The sequence below is a fragment of the Aphidius gifuensis genome, linkage group LG5 (assembly GCF_014905175.1).
Source record: "Aphidius gifuensis isolate YNYX2018 linkage group LG5, ASM1490517v1, whole genome shotgun sequence".
NCBI classification, from domain to species: Eukaryota; Metazoa; Arthropoda; class Insecta; order Hymenoptera; family Braconidae; genus Aphidius; species Aphidius gifuensis.
The window spans coordinates 4,296,477-4,316,341 of NC_057792.1; the positions used below are offsets into that span (position 1 = coordinate 4,296,477).

The window sequence follows — 19,865 nt, forward strand, 5'->3', positions numbered from 1 at the left end:
TTTACCATAAAATTATAAATTTGTTTGTTTAAATTATAATATTAATTTTATAAATTTTATCAGTTAAATAAAGTTTTAATATTTTTGTTTACTTTTTCATATACAATAGAATTTTCTTTTCTTTTTTTTTTCTCTTGTATTAATTCTAAATATAGTCAAAATAAACTGGTATTTCAACTATTTATTTTCTTCAAAAGAGCAGGTGTCTCTGTGTGTGTGTGCGTCTCAATCATATACCAAAAATTTTATTGATTAATAAATCGTTTAAATTTGTTAAAATAATAATTTTGTAATTTAATTGTAAATAAAATAAATAATATTAATAATGGGTAGCCAATTAAAAAATCAATATATTTATAAAAAAAAATTAGGAGAAGGTGGATTTGGAAGTGTTTATCTTGTTGAAAAAAAGTCTGTGAATAAAGACTTTGTTATTAAAGTGCAATATGGATCAAAATCATATGATATTGTTCGTAATGAAGTTGAACAATTAAAAAAAATGTCACATCCAAATGTTGTATCGTATTATGGAAGTTGGGTAGAAAAAAATAAATCATACATTATCATGGAGTACGCATGTGGAGGAAACCTCCGAGAAATTCTTGAACGTCGTGATCGACCATTTAGTGAACAAGTAAGTCTTGATCTTGTAATTATAAATATATTATTAAAAAAATTATTTTAAATTTATTTTTCAGTCAGCCATGTATTTTTTTTCTCAAATAATACTTGGAGTTCATCATATTCACAAACAAAAAGTACTTCATCGTGATCTTAAGCCAGCTAATATTGTTCTTGCTTCAAATTGCATTGTTAAAATTGCTGATTTTGGTATTGCCAAAAATATTGCACAGTAAGTTAAATTTTTAACAATCAAATTTTATAAATATTATAAATTATTTAAATTAAATATTTCAGTGATAATGCAGTGACAAAAATTGGAACAAAAATTTATATGGCACCAGAAGTTTTGTCAAATCAAATGTACGATTACAAAGCTGATATTTGGAGTACTGGAATTATTTTGTATGAGATGTTGACAAAAAAATTTCCTTTCTCAACTCGAGTATGATTTTTTTTTACAATTAATAATTAATAAATAAACTGCAATTTTATCATTTAACTATTTTATTTAATTGTTGTAGGATCATTTGATGATGATGAATCAAATTAGTCGAGGAATTGTCAGACTTTTAGACTCTGATAAAATTTCTTGTGAAATACAAAATATTGTATATTCAATGCTTCAAAGATCACCAACAAATCGTCCAAGTGCTAGTCAACTTGTGCTAAACTCTGCTGTACTAAGCTCAATTGAAAAATTTTATAAAACACTGGAAGGACATCAAAAAGAATTAATTTTTGGAGTCATTTCCAATAACAAAAAAATTTAATTTATATATTTATTTATTTATTTATTATTTTTGCTTCAAATTGTAATTTTTTAATTTTTAAATATCTATTTTTTACAATGATTCGTTAAATATTAATAAACACTTTATTATTTTAATAATTATATATTTAAAAGTAAGACAATGTAGTTAATTTTTGATCGATAATCTCGTCCTGATCTAGGTCGAATTAAAAACAAGTACACCTCAAAGGGTGTGACACAGACATGATGGTCACCAGGATAGTTGTTTTTTTTTTTTAACACAAGGTGTGGCTATTAGGATTTAACGACGCCGGCGTCGTTTTGTTTGATGCATTCAAGATAAACCAGTCATGCTAAACAATACTAGAAATTATTTGGATTAACACCTGATTATTAAGCATCCATCACGAAATTTTTTGTTAGTTATATTTTCAATATGGATAGTAAATTAAAAAGAGTGATTCCAAGTAGGGAAAATCAAGACCATCAATTACAAGAGGTATCAGGGTCAATGGGAATTCTGAGAATTGAAACAAATCAACGATCACGAAGTCGTTCTTTCAACAATTCTTTGTATCAAAATCAAGTATGTAATATTTAAATATACATGTAATTTTAAATTTTTAAATATTATTTTATCACTTTGTTTTTTATTTTTTTATTTATATCCAATTATTTTAAAAAAATTCATTAAAAATTATACATTTGGGGCTAAAAAAACAAGGTCACTTGTGATTTCATTGTGATGATCATCGCGTGATTCACAGTACTCTAATAAAAAAAGAAAAAAAAAAAATCATTTTTTGAGGACTATTATTATTACAAGATAAGTCGATGAGGTGATTTTTTTTACTCGTGATCATCCCTAAATTTTTAGTAATGTCTTTTGTCACGCAGTAAAGTTATTAAGCTACATGATTGGGCAAATGTATACCAGGTGTGGTCAAAACACGTGCACTTGAGATTGAAAAAAATTATTTTTCATTTAGGAGTGCCAGAGTTACAATCAGTTTACTAGTATCACAACTAACAACAAAGTTTGTTAAGTTCATTCATCGAGTGTTAATTTTTACTTTTTATTTATTTCTGATTATTTATTTGAAAAAAAAATTATATATACTTATTTTGTGTTTAATATAACAAGGAGCTTAATCGACCATCAGTTACATTTAATTTGAGTGATGAATATATAAATAATACTGATGATAAATTGACCGAAGATTTAAAAAAATCAACTGGAACAATGAAAAAATCACAATTGTCATTAAAAATAACAACAGACAATGATAATGATAATGAAGGAGATAAATTGAATACTATTATTGATGAACCAAAGAGTGTTGATAAAAATAAAAGTGATGATGGTGGTGGTGGTGATGATGATGATGATGAGGATGACTACTCAACTTCAGTGTCAGCAATGATGCAGAGAAAATCATCAACACGAAGATCAAGTAAAAGAAAAAAACGTGGATCATCAACATTTAATGAAAGAATGGATTCATTTTCTAGTCATCCAAGAAGACGATCATCAGTTTTTACAACAAGTTCTGGAGAGTAAGTTAATAATAAATTATAATATACAACTAGTTGTTTTTGTTATTTTATATTTTATATCAAAATATAACTTTTTTTTTTAATGAAAATTAAAGTACAGCAATTTCAATGGAACAAGATGATGTTGATATACTGAATACAAAAGAACAACAAGTATTTGAAAAATTAAAACTTCATAAAGAAGTATTGGGTGCAACAAAACATCAACCTTGGCCATTGAGAAAAAAAATAAAACTTGTTAAACAAGCTAAATCATATGTAAGAAAACATGAGGGTGCACTTCAAGAACGTCTTGCTCAAAGTAAAAGTACCAAGGATATTTTAACACAAGTATCAATTTATTTAACAAATGTAAGTTATTTAAATTTGATTTATCTTTTTTTATATTAAATACAATATTAATTTATTTTTTATTTAAAATTTAGAAATGGAAATATTTTAAACGTGAAATTGTTAATTTACAAATATTGGTTATACCATGGGAAGTAAGAATAAAAGAAATTGAATCACATTTTGGCTCAGCAGTTGCATCATATTTTGTATTTTTACGTTGGTTATTTTGGATAAATCTTGTTATTGCAATAATATTAATATCATTAATTGTAACACCAGAAATAATACTAACTGGTGATAAAAAATTAACTGGTGATAGAAAAATATTATTACCAAATGAAATAACAAAATCAAAAAATTTTTTAACACTTTGGGAATTTGAAGGAATTATAAAACATTCAGCATTTTTTTATGGATGGTATACAAATTGGGAACCAATTAAAGGTGGATATAGATTACCACTTGCTTATTTTATTGTTATGTTGGTAGTTTATGTTTATAGTTTTGTTGCAATATTAAGAAAGTAAGTAATCAATTATATTTTGTAAATAAATAGAAAGTATAATTATCATTGATTAATTATTATATTTTTTTTAGAATGGCTAAAAATTCAAGAATGAGTAAATTATCAGAAAAAGAAGATGAATGTGCATTTTCATGGAAATTATTTACTGGATGGGATTTTATGATTGGTAATTCAGAAACAGCACATAATAAAATAGCAAGTATTGTACTTGGTTTTAAAGAATCACTTCTTGAAGAAGCTGAAAAAGAAAAAAAACTTGGTCAATGGAAAATTCGTACAGTTAGAGTTTTAGTTAATTTAACAGTTATTTTATTATTAGCATTTTCTGTTTGGGCTGTTGTTAAAATTGTTAATAATAGTGCTGAATTTGAAGCTGAAACAAATAATTGGTGGAAACAAAATGCAATAACAATTGTTTTGTCATTAATATCATATATATTTCCAATATTTTTTGAAATACTTGGTATATTTGAAAATTATCATCCAAGAAAAACACTACGTCTTCAACTTGGTAGAATAATGATACTTAATTTACTAAATTTATACTCATTAATATTTGCATTATTTGGAAAAATTCATGATATGGAAGAAGAGCTACAATCTCTTAAACCAAAATTATCATCAAAAAATTTATTTACTATGAAATATTTTAATTCTTCAAATTGTCGTAATATATTAATTTATTGTAGTGAATTAATTAATTATAAAAGTCATGTTAATGCTAATTATACAACTGCATTACCATCAACAACAACAAAAAAAAATTTAATAACAACAATTACTACTTTGGCATTGGTAACATTACCAACTTCTCTGACAACAACAAATCAAAATAATTATATTGAATCAAGAATTAATGATGCACCTGATGAACTTCAAATGGGCCTTGATAGTTTTAACAGCTTTGAATCTTCAAGTATTTTTAATTATTCTGAAACAATTCCAGTGTCTTTACTGACACCATCAATTCCACGTTTTGATGATAGAATCACTTGGGAGGGATACTCTGAAAATGATGAGCAGAATTTTAATTATGATAATTATGATACTGAAAATATAACTTATGGAAATGATGATGAATCATCAACAACAATTGACAATGATACAATGACAAATTTTACTGATAATTATTGGATAACTGAACCAAGTTTTTCAACTTTAATTGAAGAATTAAATGATGATAATGATGATGTTTCAATGGAAACCACAACAAAACCAACACAAAAAGTTGAAAGTATAAAAAAAAAACAGAAAAAAAATACAAGTGTTATTAAAAAAGATAATAAAAATTCTACCAAGTGTCTTATTACAGTCTGCGATGTTTGTCATGATTCAAGTAAAAAATATTCAAAAGCAGGTAATAAATTTTTATTGTTTATTTATTTATTTATTTTGCTTAATATTTTATTTTTTATTTTAGTTAGTTTATCAGCAATTAAAAGATTAAATATGACAACAAGAAGAAATCTTCGTCGTTTATGCTGGGAAACAATGTTTGGCCAAGAATTAGCAAAATTAACTGTAATGGATTTGGTAATTACTACAGTTTTTAAATGATTAATTAACAGTAATTAATAAATTAATTTACAATTTTCTATTTTCAACAGATGTTGACAATTGTTGCAACACTTGGAATGGATTTTTTTCGAGCACTTTTTGTTAGATATACAAATTCCTGGTGGTGTTTCGATCTTGAAAAACAATTTCCTCAATATGGTTTGTCAAAATATAGTTATTATTATTTATATATTTTATATACTTGACATTTATAATTAATTTTTAATTTTATTAAAAAATTAAGGAGATTTTAAAATAGCTGAAAATATTTTACATTTGGTTAATAATCAAGGAATGGTTTGGATGGGAATGTTTTTTAGTCCTGGATTAACACTTTTAAATGTTATTAAACTTGGTATACTTATGTATTTAAGATCTTGGGCTGTATTAACATGTAATGTACCACATGAAATTATTTTTCGAGCTTCAAGGTACTCAAAAAATAAAATTACACTATTATATGATAAGTGTTAATATCTCATTTGTATTTTGTTATATTTTTCTAGATCAAATAATTTTTATTTAGCTCTACTTTTAACAATGCTTTTTCTATGTGTTATTCCTGTTGGTTATGCATTAACATGGATTGAGCCATCATGGCACTGTGGTCCATTTTCTGGCTATCATAGAATATATCACATAGCAACAGAAAGTTTAAAAGATGCTTTACCTGAAAAAATTCGCAGGTTTGTTATTTAATAAATGATAATTTTAACTTTAAAAATAATTAAACATTATTAATGTTATTTTAACAGGAGTCTTGATTATATTGCGTCACCTGGTATTGTTATTCCTCTTATTGTTCTTATGGCTCTTATTATTTATTATATGGTTTCACTTGCTGGTTCTCTTCGTGAAGCAAACAATGATCTCAAGGTTAATTATATATTTATTTATTTATTATTAATAATCATTCTAAATAAAATAAATATTATTAACAGATACAATTACGACATGAAAGAACTGAGGAGAGACGTAAAATGTTTAAAATTGCATCAAAACGTGGACAATCAGTAGATACACCATTTTTAAAATGGAAAAAAATTATATCAACATCACCAACATCAGCTTCAATTGAAATTTCAAAAAGTAATGTATATATTTATATTGTAATTTATTTTGATTAATTTTTTTCAAAAATATATCATCAGATGTTGGAAATGTTCTTCAAGAAAGACGTCAACGTGCTATTGAACGATTAAATTCTACATCTGAAGTGGATCCAAGTTTATTACAAGCTCCTGAACCACCATCACTTTCACCAGTTATACAAGATGACGGACAAATTTTTTTTGGCAACACTGAAGATACAAAAACGTAAAGTAAAAAAATATAAATACCAATTTAATTATATGTATATAAAAATTTATTTTATAAAGATATATTATTTTCTTTTTAAGAGAAACAAATATACCAAAAATTTACTTTGATGTCGAAGAAAAAAATGACAACCAATAATAATAATATTTAAAAAAAAAAATGAAAAGTTGATTCTTGAATATTTTAAATAAATCATTGGATAAAAATAAACATATTATTTTTCTGAAGTTTAAAAAATAAATCATAATTTCAAGAAATGAAAAAAAGAGGCTTAACTCGATTGAATTTCTTCAATATTTAAATGTATAATAAATCGTAAACGCATTTGTAATGCTGGTCTGAGTTTTCTGATGATGGATTCTCCGTCAGTCTTCATCATGTCTCCAACAAACATGTATTTAATATGATATAATAAATCACAAATTGGATCCATATATTTAAGTGTTGTTTGATTTTTATCAACTTGTTCCAACATTTGATATAAACTACCTGAAAGTTCAACAATACCTCGTTGTCTCTCAATATTTAATCTAGAAAGTATTGGTCCAAATAAATGACAAACAAATATAAGTTGTTCTTCACTTGTAACAATTGATTCTAATCTATCTTTTATAAATTGTGGCATTGTTGTTATTTGTCCAGCACCAGCATGATGCCAAATTGAATGTGCAATTGCAAGCATATATGAATATTTATTTTCAATTAAACAATTATGAGTTGTATCAAAATTAAATAATTGAAATGGTGTTAAATTATTATATTGCCATTTAATTAAACCAGGACTTTTAATTGTATCAACAATACGATCATAAAATGCTGTCCAATAACATTCTGGTAATGCAGCCATTAATAAACCAACACAATTAATCCATAAATGTGTATCTTTTGGTGGTATAACAGTATAACCAACAGCAACAACATCAATTAATGAATTTGCAACTAAATTTGGTGCAACTGGTGCAGCCATTAATTCAACACAAGTAACATATAATGCATGTGCAGATGGATTTGGAAATTCATTAAATCTCCAATCAACTGATGGAAAATGTGGTGTACCAGTCATTGTTTCAACCATACGACGTACAAGTCTAATATAATAACCAAGTTCTGGTTGCCATGATACAGCTTCATCTGGTGATCTAGCCATATAATGAAGAAATGGTTCTGATAATGCCCATGCTGGTGCACGTATTTCACGTAATGATCCTAATACAGCAGCAACAAGACGTCTTTTTAATTGTGGTCTATCACATAATTTTCTTTCATAATAATGTAATGTATTGTATAAATATGTTACTGGACGATCATGAAATTTATATAAACAACCAAGATGTTCAAGTAAAATTTCTAAACTTTTAATAACTGGTGGTATTTCAAGATAACGATGTACAACAATATCAAATACTGGTAAAAATCTTAAACAAACATTACCAAAATATACTGGTAAATTTTGATATTGACTTGGACCACCACTTGTTTGATCCATAATACCTTCTGGTGCAAATGTTTCAGGAAATTTACGATGAAATGCTAAATGTTTTTCATGCCAATTTGATTGTTTCCAATGTTCAGGTGAATTTTCTTTAACAAATTCTTGTACACGATTTCTAAATTCTGGTGCTTTTAATAATAATAATTGTATTATAAAAAAACATACTTGTGCTTCATTACCCTCTTGTGAACGTAATGCAAGACATAATACTAATCTATCAATTGTAACAATATTATATTTCCATATCATATGATTAATAGTATCAACACATTTATTAACATGTTGTCCACCAACACTATTTGCAAATTCAAATACAACATAATCACAAAATTTTCTTAAATGTGCTGATAATGCTCTTGCACCAATTCTTTCTAATATTTTATATGCTATTGGACTAATACGATCTGTTTCTAATATCATTTTCCATAATAAACATAAAAATAATGGTGGTGTATTTGGTACTGAAAAATGTGCAATAATATCATTTTCATTACTCATTGATGCCCAATTTCTATATTCTTCTTCAACAGCTTTTTTAATTTGTTGTTTATTTTCACGTGGTATACTATTTTGTTGAAAAAATTCACTTAATACATGTGGAAAACATTGTAATGTATGATTTGCCCATGAATGTGGTGTATTTTGCATAATTGTATTTAATAATTCTTTACACCATGTACCATTTAATGAATCAGCACCAGTACTTGTAATATGCATTGATCTAGCAAGTGTTAATACAAGTGCTCTATTTAATTCTTCTGATTCAGATGATACAAGTGTTTTTGGTTCAGATATACCAATAATAAATCTTGATAATTGTGGTTTAACTTCAGCTGAACCAAGACCAGTTATCATTCTTAATGCTGTACTTTCAACACATAAATGTAATTGTGTTTGATTTGTTTGTGGTACAGCAGCAAGACTATGTAAATGTGATAATATTTGTACACGATAATGTGGTTGTATATGATGCATACGATAACTAAACATATCAAGTAATGTATATAATGTACCCCATGCATGTGATTTAAATACAGTTGGTAATAATTTACTTATAAAACCTTTTATTCCAAGACTTTCAATTTCTGTATATACTAATAATCTACTATATGTTTCAACTAATGCTGGTGCTAATGGCATATTACTTTTTGATTGTGCTAATTTAATAACATGTGTTACAATACTATGTATTAAACTCATTTTTGAATGTACTGTTAATGAATCAAGTATTGACATTGATAATGGTGTTATTGGTCCAGTAGCAAGTGCTGCATTATTTTGTAAATTTGGTGGTAATGGTTGTTGTGGTTGATGATTTTTTTGTGAACCACCAACAGTATCAACAAGTATTGCCATTGGACGACTAAAAAATTCTTGATATGTTGAATATGCATTACATAATAATGCAATACGATAATCAGAACCCATACATAATGATGTTGTTGGCATAGCAAGATGTTGTAAAAATTCATGATGTGCTTTTAATGCAAGTGGTATTGGTCTATGTATATTAAAATGTTCAGCATGTGCTTTTTTTAATAAATGTATCCATATTGATGTTATAGCCATTTGATGTGTACACATTGGATTATTAACATCTGGTACTGGTAATGGTTCTTTTTCAGGATAAAGAAGATCATAAAGTTTAAATACTGGTAAAAAATTTTCAACTGGATTACGTTGTATACTACCAGATATAAATTGTAATAATACCCACATTAAATGATCTCTACCTTTTCGTAAATCACGTGCTGATAATTTTTCATGTATTGATACAACCATAGTTGGAAAACATACATATTGAAGAAATACAAAATATATTAATTGTGATGATAAATGTAACCATACCCAATTATTTGCAACTGCACCAATATTATTATCAAAATTATCATTTATTTCATTTGTTGATTGTACACTACTTGTTTGTTGTACACCAGCACCACCACCACTATTACCACCACTATTATTTTGTTGTTGTTGTTGTTGTTGTTGTTGATTAGTACTATTATTACTAGTACCATTATTATTACTATTACTATTACTACTACCACTTCCACTTCCACTACTATTATTACTTTTATTACTACTATTATTATTAACAACTTGTCCAATTGTTGCATCTTTTTCTGATCTTTCCATTGCCATTATAACAAGTTCAACCATTTGTTCTTCAAGTGCAGCACATCTTTGTTGTTTTTGTTTTTGAAAACCAAGCATTGATGATACCATATCACGACTGTATGGTTGTTCCAATACATAACGTAATAATTCAGTTTGAGGTTTTAATATATCATTATTATATGGTAAATTACCTTTTAATATAAATTTTAATGTTATTGGATCTAATATCCATGGATTCATTAAATAATCAGCATAACCAGTATGTTCAACAACTGGTATCATTTTTGAATGACCAATAATTGATACCATTTGTGCAACTGGACGATAAGATTCAATAAAATTTGACATTAAATTACCAAGTTTCCAATGTGGCCATATGTTTTTAGCTTCATAATCTTGCTCTTTACATAATTCATTTATAATAAAAATACTTGGTAATAAACATGCATTTCTATCAAATATATAATCAAATACATTTTCAAGTACTTTAAGCTGTGGTTGTACTGATGCATTTAATTTTTTTGGTAATGTTGTTGCTTTATCAATACAATATCTCATTATTTCTCTAACTCCTTTATAATCAACACCACCAATTATTTTACGTATTAAATTAAAACATTCAATCCAAAAATCTGGTAAATCATATGTTAATTTATCACAAGCAAAAATTGATTCACAAATCATTTTTGCTGGTAATATATTATTAACAACAATATTTTCTAATAAACCAAGTAGAAGTTTAAGACGTTTATTATTTGTCATACCAGCTGCCATTATTAAAAATTGTTTAACAGCTGGTTCTTGTTGATCTGGTGGTAAACGTGATACAGCATTATTTAATTCTGCTTGCCATGATTTTATTTTTTCTGCATCAATATCCAAATTATGTACCAATACACAACTGAATGCTTCTTCTATTGCTTCAACTTTCTATTATCATTAAAAAAATTAAACATTAATTTATTACATCAATAACTAAAATTTATATTTTACTCACCAAAATGTCATTGACAATATTTGAAACAACTGTTAATTGTGATTCTCCACTCATTTTGATTAGTTTTTTTTTTTTTTAAATAAACAAATAAAATGATTTATTTATTTATTATTATTTAATTCATTGTTTATATTTTTATTTATAAAAAATTATCATAATAATAATCAATTTTTAAAAAATACAAATAATAATTAGTCAAGATAATAAATATAATTATTGCAAATTTATTAAAAACACAAGTAACAATTTTAATAATGAGCAAAAAAACACCGGTGATTATTTATAGCCATTGTATTCTATTATTTTTTAATCTCTCAGCTCTCTCTCTCTCCCTGTTTTGTGTGTCAGTGTGTGACATTTTGTTCGCGTCATAACATAATAGTTTTAAAATTTACACAAAAGATGTCTCTAAATTTTGTTATCAACAGCGATACAATTGGCGCTAAAAATTAAAAAACATTTTGCAAATAATAAATAAATAAAAATAAATTCAAATTATAAAAATCACTGTACTTTATTCATATTGAAAAACAAAATTATCTATTATTGATTGAGCGTTGAATAGCCTTGACTTTATCAGCTGAATTTTTCTTTGAATGTTTACATATATAATTTAATTTTTTAACACATTCTTCTCCTTCGAAAAAGTAAGCTTTTGATGCCAAACTATATCGAAATTTAAGACACCTTAAAAAAAAAAAAACACACAATTTTTTAATTATTAAATTGAATTTTATAATTTATTTTTTTTTACCTTCCATTTCCATTGATATTATGAGTTTCATCTTCATAAACAGGTTTTGCACTACTGGCCCATATCCAAAGTAAACCAGGATTTAATCCTCCAGTCCAAAAATCACGATTTTTAATATTTGTTTCTCCTTTTAAATAAGATTTAATTTTTTCTGTTTCTTCAACATTTTCAAATTCTATCAAATCACCACCGACACTACGACAAAGACTTGCCGAAGATTTCCAATCATACTCGCGACCTCCAAAATGATAACACTGTTTTCCAATTTTCGTATAATTTTTTGGACAAGGATCTATTGATAAATAATTAAATTTAATTGCAAATCAATTATTTAAATTATCATAATTAAATATATACCTTGTAATGTTGTGTTTCCAGAAATAAGATAATACAAAAGTTCTTCTGATCTACGTAATCGTTGCTCCAGTGTTTCTACTCGATAAACTAATTTTTCAATAGCTCCTAAAATTAAAAACAATCAATTAAAATTTCGATAAATGTTTCTTATATTCAAATATATATTTACCGAGTAAATATAAATCTGTTTCTGATACTTCTCTTTTATTATTAGTCATTGTTCCTTGTTGCAATATATTAACAACTTTGTCATTGTATTTTATAACTTTAGCCTCACGATGATTTGTATTATAATTATTTTGTGTAACAATCCAATTTTCAAAAACTTCACTCCATATTCTTGGCTGTATAATTTCATCATTATCATCTGAATAATAATTATTTAATGTTGTATTTAATTTAAAAAAATTGTCACAATAAATTACTTGTGTTATCATAAATATAATTAATGTTTTTATAAACATTTTTGAATAATATAAACACACAATTGGTCTTCTTTATAAAGAGAACAAAATTCAACTGAAATCTCATCATCACATTCAAGCACGCCGGGTTCCACTTTCTCTTATAACACTTTCAAAAATATATTTCCCAGAATATGACCCCTAACATTGGTATTTCCATTATTTGTGTGTCTTTTTTATTATTATTTTTATTATATACATCTTCCGCATCATCGGTTACATTATAAATTTATATTTATATTTTTTTTTCATTTACTTTTTGTAAACAGAGCTATAATCAAATAAAATTTTCTATTGTTTTAAAACTGAGGAAGTCAACTTTTACTTCGTCAAAGTAGAACATATTTTTTTTTTTTTCATTGCAAATTCATTTCATCAAGATTTCTCTTTTTTTTTCATGCAAAAAAAATATATATGCAGGTGTGTCATTATAACGGCTATAAAAATTTATCAACATTCTTTAGAAGAAAAAAAACAATAAATAAAAACATGGATAATTGTAAAAAAATTAATTAATATTTTTAAATTATTCTTAAATTGATTATTTATATTGTTCAAATGACGGTAAAGTTTGTTTCATGTAGTTAAATGTAAACAAGACTTTTTAAATGTCGCCGCCGAAAAATAAGAGATAAGTCAAAAAGCAGGACACAATATTACTTTATACATAAGACAAAAAGAGAGGTAGTATATCGTTTGTTGAAAATAGCATATAACTGTTTATTGGAGGGGACATTGACACACACAAACACGATATCATAGCACATTGACACAAAAATATACACACTATTGCACTGTGTGTATTATGTAGGCGTTGGCGACTCTGAACAAGTATGGTTACAATTACAATTGTAACAACTAAATAATTCATTAAAACAACATTAAATAATTATAAATAAATATACATTAATAATATTTCATTATAACAAGTGTGTTAATAATTTATTTTTCATTAATTTAACAGTTATTAATCATCAAGTTATTGTTGACCGGTAGTGAATCATTTTTTTTTTTTTTTTTTTACACAAGTGTTAATTTACAATACACATGCAATTAATTAATTTTATAAATTATTATAAATATATATAATTTTTAATAATTATATTAATTATTGATTTTTTTTTTTTATATAAAAATTATTAATGTGAAAGTGATATTGAAATGTTTAGATATTTGAATATATTATTTTGTGATTATTATGACAACAATTGTGTTTTAAAATGTTACAGGTATTATTTATTTAAAATTAATATATATTTATTTATTATTTTCATATTATTTGTCATTTAAATTAATATTCATTTGTCGTATTTTATTCTACTCCAAATTGACAATTGAAACGTCAATTTGTCTGGGATTTATCACAAAATAACGGTCTCTTTGTTTACATTTTTTTTTTGACATTTTTTTTTTTTTTTTTCTTTTTTAGTTAATTAAATTAAGGTAATATAATTATTATAATTATTATCTATGAGAACATTATTTTTTTGTTGTTTTTTTTTTTTTCTTTATTAGCAATTGTCTAGATGATATTGGCATATAGATATATATACAATAAAAGTTGATATATAAAAACTGGGATGATGCACAGTATAAGCGCATGCGTTAAAATATATACTCATACTCATTCAATCTGTATAATTTTACACATTGTCGACGTATTCTATTTATAACAAAAAAAAAAAAAAATACAACAATGAATAATAAAAGAAATATATATACATATAAATTACCATTCATAAATGAAGTTGATAAATTTAATGAATATGACATTTATGATTTCAGATGTTTTTTAATTTTTCACATTGCTAACCAGTAAATCAATAATAAAACTTCAAATAAGAAAAAAAAAATATATATACATATATAATAATATAAAAGGTTTGTATAAATAAATAAATAATTAAATGCATTTTGTTAAAACCAGTTATTTAAATATATGTTTTTTTTTTTTTACAGCTGGACTGTGACAAACTGCAAGTTTAAAAATATTCCAGGCATGTCCAGCAATCAGCTAGTTGACTCGTGTCTGTAAGTAATTAAATAATAATATTAATAATAATAGTAATAAGTACCGGTTGTTATTTAAAAAAAAAAAAAAAAAATGATGATGAATGAATGAAAAATAGGCTGGTGAATCGAAGAGTTGAGCAGAGACAAGAACATAATGTAACACGCATTGAAATTAAACAGAGGTGATTAACCTTGACTAACTCAAAATATATATTGCATGAGTAAACATTTGTCATTGATGCATGACTAAAACATAAATATAGTACCATCAACGATTTGTGTATATTGAGAATATATGATTGCATACAAAGATTGATAATAGGCAAAGAAATGTATCTTTTTTTTTTTTTGTTGAAATAGAAAATTTTGTTTTAAAAATAGCTTAAAAATAATTATATACATGTAATAATAATAATTTTTAAATATTTAAGTGGTCCAAGTGAAACGGATTATCACAGTAGTAATGGAAAACCAGATTTACACTCTGTACATTCATCACAATTGTCAGTACAGGATGATCCACTTCTCGTACGAACACACAATCAACAAACATCTCAACAAGTATGTCAACAACTTATCACATTACACATATACTCTAGTTGTTTGTGTTTAATAATAATAATAATTATAATTATTATTTAATTTATAAAATAGATAACATCAGTGACCAAAGTTATACGTGAAGTATCACATATTGAATCAGAAGCTGGTGCTGTTAATTATATACCAGTACCAATAATGTCTCAAGATTATTCACACGGTGATCCGTGTTATGCAGCTGATCCTTATATGGTAAATTTTGATCATTATGATTCATATGTTGGATATGCAACACAACAAGAATATCCAGTTGGACATGGTGTTTATGCACCTGATTCACATTCACCACATTCACCACATAGTCCATCTGAACATAATCGTACAACACCACCTCATGATTACATGAGAAAAGGTTCATCTTATGCTGTTGATGGTGGATACAATGATATGGATGCTGTACTTAATCCAGTACTACAAGATCATTATAGAATAACACCAAGTCCTGGTGGTCCTGGTGATCAGTATGGTAAATTTATTTAAATAATAATAATAGTAATAATATGTAGTTATAATTTAATTTAATATTGTGTTGTTTTTTTCGATTTAGATGAAAATAAAGTTGCATATGGTTATGTATCATCATCACCATATGGACCAGTTAGTTATGGTCCTGGTATTGGTGTACCACCAGTTGGTATATCAAGTGATGGTCCATCATATGATGAATCACATCAAATAGCAATGCAAGGTAATCTTGCACCAGGTATGTTTGAAGATGATTTACATCTTCAACGACTTCAATCACGTCATTCAGTACCTGGTATGACAAGTCCAATTGGTGATGATCAAAAATCAATGCGTTGGCGTGATCCAAATTTATCTGAAGTTATTGGTTTTTTATCAAATTCAAATAATATTATAAAAGCAAATGCAGCAGCATATTTACAACATCTTTGTTATATGGATGATCCAAATAAAGCTAAAACAAGAAGTTTAGGTGGTATACCACCATTGGTACAATTATTGGATAATGAAAGTCCAGATGTTTATCGTAATGCATGTGGTGCATTAAGAAATTTATCATATGGTAGACAAAATGATGAAAATAAAAGAGCTATTAAAAATGCTGGTGGTGTACCAGCATTAATAAGTTTATTACGTCGTACATCTGATGCTGATATTAAAGAATTAGTTACTGGTGTATTATGGAATTTATCATCATGTGAAGATTTAAAAAAAGCTATTATTGATGATGGTGTTACATTGGTTGTTAATAATATTATAATACCACATAGTGGATGGGATCCAAGTGCATCAAATGGTGAAACATGTTGGTCAACAGTATTTCGTAATGCATCTGGTGTACTTAGAAATATATCAAGTGCTGGTGAATATGCTAGAAAAAAATTACGTGAATGTGATGGTCTTGTTGATGCATTATTATATGTTGTTAGATCAGCTATTGAAAAATCAAATATTGGTAATAAAATTGTTGAAAATTGTGTTTGTATATTGAGAAATCTCAGTTATAGATGTCAAGAAGTTGAAGATCCAAATTATGATAAACATCCAATACAAACAGTTGTACAAAATCGTATAACAACAACAGTTAAAAGTGATAATCTTGGTTGTTTTGGTGGTAGTAAAAGAAGAAAAGATGGACAACAACAAACAAAAGATATAACAGCATCATCAAAATCATTAACATCATCATCAAATTTAACACAATCATCAACAGGTACAACAACAGGAACAGGAACAACAACAACAACAACATCATCATCAAATATAAATTCAACAGGAACAAATCGTAATGAACCAATTAAAGGAATGGAATTATTATGGCAACCAGAAGTTGTACAATGTTATTTGAGTCTTTTACAATCATGCTCAAATCCTGAAACACTTGAAGCTGCTGCTGGTGCATTACAAAATTTAGCAGCATGTTATTGGCAACCAAGTATTGAAATACGTGCTGCTGTTAGAAAAGAAAAAGGTTTACCAATATTGGTTGAATTATTAAGAATGGAAGTTGATCGTGTTGTTTGTGCTGTTGCAACAGCACTTAGAAATTTAGCAATTGATCAACGTAATAAAGAACTTATTGGTAAATATGCTATGAGAGATCTTATACAAAAATTACCATCTGGTAATAATCAACATGATCAGGGTACAAGTGATGATACAATTGCTGCTGTATTAGCAACACTTAATGAAGTTATTAAAAAAAATGCTGAATTTGCAAGATCATTAGTTGATGCTAATGGTGTTGATAGACTATTAAATATTACTAAACAAAAACAAAAATATACTGCACGTGTTCTTAAATTTTCTGGACAAGTATTATTTACAATGTGGCAACATGCTGAACTACGTGAAGTTTATAAAAAACATGGATGGAAAGAAGCTGAATTCGTTACAAAAACAGTTGCAGCACGTAATAGTTCTGGTCTAAATTCACCCAACAATGCAAATAGGTAATTTAATAAAATATTTACAACTCAATAAAAATATATAAATATATAATTATTTTTTATATTTTTTTTAAAGCTATGATTTTAGCACACTTAATAGGCCAATGGCAAGTCAAGGTAGCACTAGATATGAAGACAGAACAATGCAAAGAACAAACATGAATTCCAACAATATTGGACGATCAAATGTCTATCAATCCGTGAGTTAATATTTATTATAAATTAACTATATATTTATTTACTTTACTTGTTTTTTTTTTTTAATATTTTTTTATTCTTTACTAATATTTGCTGACTGCATGCATCACTATCACGCTTTAATTGTTTACCAATCCAATTTTTATTTCACTTTTTAACAAAAAAAAAAAAAAAAATATCAAGTTTTTAAGCGCATGCTTTATTAACAAAATATTTACAGCAAAATGACGTTATGAATGGTGATAATCAGTATCAAAAACAAGGAGTTCGTGCACCTCCTAGTGGAGACGTTTGTTTATATCCTAAAAATTCAGTAAGTGCACTAAACCCTTAACTACTTAAAAACCTTAATTTTACCTGCATCACTATCACGCTTTTAATAATTCACCAAATATTTTTATCAAATATTCATACACAGTGTTATAAGAAAAAAAATAAAAAACAGTAGTTGAGGGTTAATTTACAATTCATTTCATATTATAAAACATTCACCAAATATTTTTTAATATTGCTTTTACATGCCTTTTTTTTTTTGATATCATTCATTATTTATTTATACAAATTTAGTATATAAAATTATTATTAATTCATTGAATCTATATGATTACAGGGTTAAGCAACATTTGGCGATTTTGTTTGATGGTATTACATAAAATATTTACAAAATAAATATAAAAAACAATATATACAAGACTCCCTGTAATTTAAAATAAAACCCCTAATGAGTCTTTCAATATAAACATTGATAAATTACAAAATAAAGAAAAAAAAAAAACAAGAAATCACATAACAAATAAAAAAATATTAATATTGATTTTTAAATATATATAAAAAATAAAAATCATACTAGACAACTGCAGCTCATTTAAAAACAATGTAATTAATTGCATACGTGATTTATTTTTTTTCTTTTTTTTTAAATATATAATATATATAATTTTAATTACCAGCGCAAAAAAAAATAAATAAATAAATGAAAAAATAATACTTAATTAATTAATATAAAAAAAATAATAACCATAGTATTCATCTTCATGGCAGCGTCACAATTTATGGATCATAGTTACTAATGATAATCCAATAGGGTACATTAAACATCTCGATATCCATTAACAATTTGAAATATTAAATTTTAACAAAAACACCAAGTATGAAATAGTAATTAAGAAGAATAAAAAAAAAAGCATGAAAATTGATAAAAAGTGTATACTTGAATTTTTTAAATATATTATAATTTTTAGTAGTTGCAGCAATTTCTTAATAAACAATAATAAAACTATAATAATAATAAAAATAAAATTGACAAAGTAAAAGAAAAGAAAAAAAAAAACAACGACTAACACTGCAAGTTTGCCATCGTGGCGTTGTCTTCCACTTTGTTGTAGTTGTTTAATTTGAATTTGAATATCTCAAAATGAGAAGATTTCGAAAAATATAAAAAACGATGTTTTCACGCAGTACTCACCATAGTAATAATTGAACAATATCTATGGTTGACTTGTATTAATATATAAGTAACAAAGTAGGTCTGATGTGATTCATCAACGTTATCACGTCAATGAGTCAATATGAATTTAAATAATAATAATTAAAAATTTAAAATATTTATAGAATTAAAACATATGTAATATGTATTCAATAATAATACCACGGCGGTAAGTTACCTCTTTGTTTTCTATGCTAAAAAAAAAAAAAATTGTATTGTACATGAAAATTTTATACACACAAACATGTCATAATATAATTGACAGGAGAAAAGATGAAAGACTCACCGCATACTATACAAC

The 19,865-nt window shown here is 25.8% G+C and overlaps 5 protein-coding genes across 8 annotated transcripts; 3 read left to right on the forward strand and 2 right to left on the reverse strand.

Moving 5' to 3' along the window:
* The first annotated feature begins 54 nt into the window (after positions 1-54).
* Positions 55-1,442, forward strand: LOC122856979 (serine/threonine-protein kinase Nek3-like). The gene is made up of 4 exons (XM_044158920.1): positions 55-634; positions 699-853; positions 919-1,066; positions 1,146-1,442. The coding sequence occupies exons 1-4, from the start codon at positions 326-328 to the stop codon at positions 1,392-1,394; spliced, it is 861 nt and encodes a 286-aa protein (XP_044014855.1). The 5' UTR covers positions 55-325; the 3' UTR covers positions 1,395-1,442.
* A 1,280-nt stretch (positions 1,443-2,722) lies between these two features.
* Positions 2,723-6,705, forward strand: LOC122856981 (transmembrane channel-like protein 3). Its single transcript, XM_044158923.1, has 11 exons — positions 2,723-2,932; positions 3,028-3,283; positions 3,358-3,788; positions 3,863-4,458; positions 5,224-5,324; positions 5,399-5,507; positions 5,593-5,779; positions 5,855-6,034; positions 6,104-6,224; positions 6,290-6,437; positions 6,500-6,705. The coding sequence occupies exons 1-11, from the start codon at positions 2,796-2,798 to the stop codon at positions 6,667-6,669; spliced, it is 2,436 nt and encodes an 811-aa protein (XP_044014858.1). The 5' UTR covers positions 2,723-2,795; the 3' UTR covers positions 6,670-6,705.
* LOC122856980 (mediator of RNA polymerase II transcription subunit 23) lies at positions 6,700-11,624 on the reverse strand. Its single transcript, XM_044158921.1, has 2 exons — positions 11,279-11,624; positions 6,700-11,211 (listed from the first exon to the last, which is right to left on the reverse strand). The coding sequence occupies exons 1-2, from the start codon at positions 11,330-11,332 to the stop codon at positions 6,940-6,942; spliced, it is 4,326 nt and encodes a 1,441-aa protein (XP_044014856.1). The 5' UTR covers positions 11,333-11,624; the 3' UTR covers positions 6,700-6,939.
* LOC122856982 (oxidized low-density lipoprotein receptor 1) lies at positions 11,607-13,171 on the reverse strand. Its single transcript, XM_044158924.1, has 5 exons — positions 12,559-13,171; positions 12,390-12,494; positions 12,033-12,324; positions 11,792-11,965; positions 11,607-11,720 (listed from the first exon to the last, which is right to left on the reverse strand). The coding sequence occupies exons 1-4, from the start codon at positions 12,851-12,853 to the stop codon at positions 11,815-11,817; spliced, it is 843 nt and encodes a 280-aa protein (XP_044014859.1). The 5' UTR covers positions 12,854-13,171; the 3' UTR covers positions 11,607-11,720; positions 11,792-11,814.
* A 450-nt stretch (positions 13,172-13,621) lies between these two features.
* Positions 13,622-19,799, forward strand: LOC122856983 (catenin delta-2). Of its 4 annotated transcripts, XM_044158925.1 has the most exons (10): positions 13,622-14,082; positions 14,639-14,734; positions 14,813-14,884; positions 14,983-15,048; positions 15,298-15,427; positions 15,521-15,932; positions 16,014-17,883; positions 17,957-18,080; positions 18,299-18,391; positions 18,689-19,799. In XM_044158925.1, exons 3-10 carry the CDS (start codon positions 14,853-14,855, stop codon positions 18,692-18,694), a joined length of 2,733 nt encoding a protein of 910 aa, XP_044014860.1. In that variant the 5' UTR covers positions 13,622-14,082; positions 14,639-14,734; positions 14,813-14,852; the 3' UTR covers positions 18,695-19,799. The 4 variants fall into 4 exon arrangements, with proteins under 4 accessions (XP_044014860.1, XP_044014862.1, XP_044014861.1 ...); XM_044158927.1 differs by lacking the exon at positions 18,299-18,391; XM_044158926.1 differs by lacking the exon at positions 14,983-15,048.
* The last annotated feature ends 66 nt before the right edge of the window (positions 19,800-19,865 follow it).